Source organism: Enoplosus armatus, chromosome 11 (assembly GCF_043641665.1).
Source record: "Enoplosus armatus isolate fEnoArm2 chromosome 11, fEnoArm2.hap1, whole genome shotgun sequence".
NCBI lineage: Eukaryota > Metazoa > Chordata > Actinopteri > Centrarchiformes > Enoplosidae > Enoplosus > Enoplosus armatus.
This window is the reverse complement of record NC_092190.1, coordinates 14,130,750-14,136,749: the sequence shown is the minus strand read 5'-3', so window position 1 is coordinate 14,136,749 and position 6,000 is coordinate 14,130,750. Positions and strand designations below refer to the sequence as shown.

The 6,000-nt window shown below is 40.9% G+C and overlaps 1 protein-coding gene across 1 annotated transcript in view; it reads right to left on the bottom strand.

The window, feature by feature from the left end:
- The window catches only part of LOC139292556 (activin receptor type-1-like), a 23,120-nt gene continuing 17,120 nt past the window's right edge, over positions 1-6,000 (bottom strand). Inside the window, exons 7-12 of the mRNA XM_070914917.1 lie at positions 5,264-5,363; positions 3,864-4,010; positions 3,180-3,455; positions 2,032-2,229; positions 1,179-1,309; positions 1-1,071 (exon numbers count right to left, since the gene is read on the bottom strand). Of these exons, the coding sequence (XP_070771018.1) occupies positions 937-1,071; positions 1,179-1,309; positions 2,032-2,229; positions 3,180-3,455; positions 3,864-4,010; positions 5,264-5,363 (987 nt within the window). The 3' untranslated portion in view covers positions 1-936. The remainder of the gene's footprint in view (positions 1,072-1,178; positions 1,310-2,031; positions 2,230-3,179; positions 3,456-3,863; positions 4,011-5,263; positions 5,364-6,000) is intronic.

Below are 6,000 nucleotides of genomic sequence, written 5' to 3'. Positions count from 1 at the left end.
TTAATATAAATCACTAATTGATATAAAATGTTAAAGAAATAAAAAAGGCTGAAGTTTGACTTCATTTACTTGACAATGCACGCATTAAGACAACAATGCACGCGTTAAGACAGTACACAGGCTTTACAGGCTTACGTACAGGCCTCTGGAGGAATACAGTTCATTATCATCTAGCAGATATTTTATTTGTTCTTTTAGCATTTGTCTCTGTAAAGCTGAAGAAACAAAACATAGAACAGGTACATAATTCAATGTAAAATTCATGGTGATATACAAAAGGTTTGCGACAGAGTACCTTTAGTTGGATGATATCTCAGGAAAAGAACAGTGCCACTGACGCAGCTGTACAACTAAATGTTTCAGGGTTGGTGAGATCCCAAGGTTGTTCTGACAGCATTGTAAACAGAGGTGCATGACACACAAAGTAAAACATAACACTGCTTGCTGTGACCACTGTAGAAAAGTATGCAGGTTAAATTGGCAAGTTGACTTATTTTCCAAATGAATCCACCATAATGCAAATGAACAATTCAGTACAATTAAAGAGCTAAAGTGAATTGCTAATATGTTCAGACATTTTTTAACTAAAAAAAATGTGTCAAACAAAAACTGTGGTTCTAGTAAAAGCAAGCCGATTCAAATGCCCAGGTAACAGTTTCTTCCTTGAAAAACATCAGTCCAGCTCCTATGTCGTAAGTTGAATAGATATTTTTCCTATTTCCAAGACCATTGGCAGTCTCAGAAATGCCCAGTAAGCCATCTTTGGATGCCAAAATGTGTCCCGCCAAGTGTTTTAAAATAAATATAGGTCTGTGCCACTATAAGGGCACTGAACCCATCAAGTCTATTGTCTTGTGAGATTTCTCTACGATGGTCCATCCTCTGGATGTCGTCAAAAGGCCTTCAGTATGTCTGCCTCTTCTTCTCGAGGCATGCTCAAATGTCCGTTTTGATTTTGTCCAGAGAGTTGTCGATCTTTGTGAGAGTCTTTTTGATGCGTAACGCTGTTAATCTGGCTGATGGATTCTGGTACCAGCACTCCTTCATGAGTTTAGCCATGGAAGTTAAAGTCTGAAAATAAATTAGGAGACATAAATCAATCAGTGTGTCTCTTGGCAACATTAGAATATTATTGAAATGCTTTCATTTTATTTCTGCTTTTGTTTTCTATTACTTACTGGGTCTGAAAACCATCTGTTTGGGATGTTGGGCCTCTGCTGATCCACACACACAACCTTCTTCATATCCTCAAAACTGGGATCACTAGGGACCACGTCGTGAAAAGGTGGCTTGTAGTCTTCTACAATGCCTGCAAATGGAGCAACAGTTCACTTTCAAGATCATGTCACTTAAAACAAAGTGTAAAATACAAGTTATACTGACTAACACATAAAATACATTAAGGTGTGTAAAAAAAGATTCATGTTCTGGCACCGCAGTTTTGTCCTTAAGTTGCTCTCAAGTGCAGCCGTGGGATAAAATAGAGATATGAGGTTACTGTGTCAGAAGGATAAATCAATATCTTAAGTGTTGCTGAAAGCCCAGTTCAAGTGGTAAACCTATTTGACCATGCATGGAGGAAGTAGATTTTATTTCACATAAGAAGCTTCTGGCTTTTGCTCAGACCACAGACAGTAGATGTTGACGTGTGTATCAAGGCCAAATCTTTCTATCAATAGCAGAAATGCTTTTACTTAGTTCGAGTTAAAGCAATGATTCTCTGTTCACTCTGAAGGGAGCCACGTGTTCGCAGCGATTTTTTTTACCTATCGAACGCTAATCACTGATCATCTGATCACTAACACATAAATATGATATCTATGATAAATATTCTGCCTAAATGAGGTTCATCATGTTTTCTACATGTGTAAAAAACACAGTAACTGCACAACCTACATCTTTAAGAAACTGACAATATGCTGCTGGTTGGTTTTGCAAATTTGCAACATACAAGCCTAATTGATGGAATTGAGGAAAATAATTGATATAAATACAGGACTATTTTGAAGTTAGTGTAAAACATGTACCGACCATTGCTGACTGTCCTCCTGGCAATCTCCCACAAGACGAGGCCCAGGGCCCAGATGTCCACTCTCTTGTAAGACTCAAAACAGTCCATCTGGATGGAGTCATCGAGAACTTCAGGGGCCATGTAGCGCTTTGTGCCAACTTTAGGGTTGTTCCCCACATCTAACTCATTGGTGTCTTGAAAATGCATGACCGCCAGACCTAGCATGAAACACAGAACACTTTAAAAGATCCCCTCCAGACACAAGACGTGTGAAAATCCTGCTCATTCGTACACGTGAGAACAGACAAACTTTCCCCCTTCAGAACATGAACGTGAAAACAGCCTTCTTGTGTCAGCACATACATCATTCGACACAATGAAGTTCAAACATCCAAGGAATATAACAATAAGCAAAACACATTTTGGAGTGAAGGGAGACTTTCGGTTTACCATCGCAGACAACTATGGCTAGGACAAAACACTCGACTCACTCCATCATCTGATTTAAATGCTGAAGCACTACTTGTTTGTCGTAAACAGCCAGGATGTACTCCGACATAAGAACAATTCGTTTGGGAGACAAACAACTCCTACCATGTTTGTCGGGACAGCGAAATGCGTCATCCGGAGCAGAATTTATTACATCGAGCCTGTAAACATGTCGAGCCTGTCGCCAGGTTATGGCTTGTGCCTGAATTAGCTGATTATTGAAGCATCTGCCAATTGAACACTGGTGTATTAGATAAAGTGGTCTGAGTTCCTCTAAATGTGTTTTTGATTAAGGACCGGGTGGTACATTTAGCAGTGGTTGTTCATCCTAACAACAAATATGGCTAAGGGGATAGATGTGAGTAGAGCGATATTACAGCAGATGCATCTATTGTGCAACACCCATAAACCATAACATTCGATTAACCCCTTCAGTAGCTTTAAGGTGGTTCAAATCATCTTACACTTATGGGGCATCAGCTTTTATCATCTCTTAATTGAAGCCATATTATGTTTACACAGAGTGAAATATTCAAACCCCAAGACTCGGCGTGTTTTGTAGCTGCACTATTCAACCTAAGGAAAATATTCTAGAGTGTAAAACACATTCTTATCCAAATCTTGTAGGGAAAAACACATGAACAACATATTTATGGCATAGATCCGTCAGTATTCTCACCAAGGTCAGCAATGCAGCACTGTCCGTTCTTTTTAACCAATATATTTTTGCTCTTGAGGTCTCGGTGGGCGATAGCTGGTTTGCCCTGAGTGCCGAAGATCTCGACGTGGAGATGTGCCAGGCCGCTTGCGATGGAGAGCGCCATGCGGAGGCAGCTGGATGCATCGAGTGTGCTGAGCTGAAGGTAGTCATACAAGGAGCCCATCTCATGGAAGTGAGTGATCAGCCACAACTGAGTGCTGGAGTTCCTCGAGGTCATGTCTGAAGCTATGAAGCCTAAATTGAGAAAATATAGCAAGTTTTGATCAACATATGCATGATAGTATGGAACCAATGGAACATGTTTGGGCATGACTGTACATATAAATAAATAGCCAGCAAAGGTGGGGTAGTATGGTCTGCACAAGCATTTCTTACTTTTAAAAACAAGAAATAAACAAATTATAATTTAAAAATGAATATAGCGAAAACAGCAATTACTTATACATATAACAAATTAAATTATCTTTACACAACACATGGCCTGCATGAGCTGTATTATCTTTATCAGGTCCTCCTTAGGAATAAATTGGTGTTAGGGATTACAATTTTAGCATGTTGCTTTTCAGTTGGGACATGTGGCAGCAGGATATTAAAACTGTGATATTTGTTGTGTCCTGTAGTACATGAAAATATGGTCCATACCCAGGATGTTCTCATGTCTCAGCAGCACCGTGTTGTAGATCTCAGTCTCTCTGAACCAGGACTTCTCGTCTCTGGAGGAGAATATTTTGACGGCGACACTCTCTCCCTGCCACTGACCCCTCCACACTTCACCGTAACGGCCCTTACCTGGCAGGCAAAAACATGGGAGAAATTACCAAACAGCACACACAGAAATAGACTCATAAAAATAGTTATATCGTCATAGTTTGCCATCGGTGTGAAGGGACCAACATGTGTTTGGTTAGTCACCCTGCTCTTGAACAACTTATTGTCTCCAACAGGGAGTAGACTTTTAAGTGTGAAGGTTGCTCATAGCGCTAGAATTAGCATTATTTACATTAAACCCTACAGCACTCTGGAGCTTCTTAGCCTCTTTTAGCTCATAACCTTTCTGTAGGGAACACTTTCCAGTAACAGACAAATGTGATAAGGTTCACTGTATGCTAGCTGGCCAGCTCCAAATAGCAGACAAAGTTACTGAGTGGCTGGTGAACATTTAGCAACTACAAACAGAAACAAGACAGAGGTAAAAGGAAAGTGAGTATTGAATTACATTTATCAGGTGTCCAGATAAACAGTCCTATGTGAATGCTAATGTAGCTGTGTCTACTTGATGTGTAAATAGGCAACAGTTTTCTAACACGTTCACCATAATGACTTTGTAAGCTGGTGATATGGTGGGGTATGTGCATGTCGGTTTGTTTTGCTGCCCCCTAGTGGCCATAAATCATGCATTTTTCATACATATCTAATTTGTTAGGATTTTCTTGGAGAGTTTGGAAGCAACTACCAATTGTAACAATACAAGCAGTGTAGAAGAGTGATGAGTGATTATTATTTCAACACGAGTGACTTAACCCTCAGCACGGATAACTATGGCAACATGTTTGTTGGCAATATTTTCTCTGACACTTAACATACTACAACCAATCTCAAAAATAAAGCTTGTGCAATGTTTGGCTCTAGGGACTTCATTGCTGGGACTATTGCACATTCATTCTTGCTCAATTGCAGAATATCCTCACAGCATTGGTCTGTTTAGCAACCCAAATGTTTATTTCAAATTGATGCACTTCTGATGGATAAAAGCACTTTGAAGACCTACCAGTCTTACAAATGAAGGCAGAAAGGAGAGTGTAGTGTAGAAAATACAGTATCTGGTATATATACTGTATGTCCCTACACACACTATATGGTGTACGGCTGAACTGAGGCTTAAGTTGAGACAGGGCCACCTTTTTAGCAGGAGATTACCACACTTTTGCCAGTGCCCCCTGTGTCAACACAGTGGGGGTGTCTCATTGAAATGAATGAGGAGGCTGAGTTTTCTGGGGCAGTGCTTTTGTCAACATGAAAACAGCCTTTAACGTGACACTTACCCACACACTCATTGAGTGTGATTTGCCTTGCAACAGTTCTCTGAACAAGGAAAGGGAGTCCTGAGCCACTCCCTGAAGTGCAAGAATGATCCAGCAGATCCTGGAACAGAGAAAAACAGAAACAGAGAGTAAAGGGCTTGTATATTTACATGTGTGTATGCAAGTGAGCTATCTGAATGAAGCCCTTCCCAAATGAATAGTGTGGCTTGAGTCTAAAAAATGATGAAATAAGGAGCATCTGGGACTCAGATGGAGACTAATACAAGCAGGCCGCCTTTGATGTGGCACCCACATGGAATGGAGGGGGACAAGCTGTGTGTAGGTGTATGTCTGTGCTGGAGGTGCAGAGTGCCCCCTGCTGAGTAAACAACAGAAGTGCCACCCTCCCTGGTGACTGGTGTGGGCGCTGGAGATTTTATCTAATCCAAGGGCCAGACTCCAAAACAGGCGCAATGCTGCTAAGCCTTTTATTTTTATCTCAGCTAGAAGACATGCAGCATCCCGGTGCTGACGCAGGAGGGCAGTGCACAGCAACACAGTCAGCAGCTGCAAAGCAAACAACTAAACTGGGAGGGGAGGATGAAGATTGAAAACAACAGAGAAGAGTGATGCCTCAGATAAACAGATGCATAATGCAAGAGCTGCCTGAGAGACAATTTGGAATCACAACACAGGAATGCAAGACAGAGGCCATAAAATGAATGATGAGTTACTCTGCAGAGAGTTTAAATCCCTCT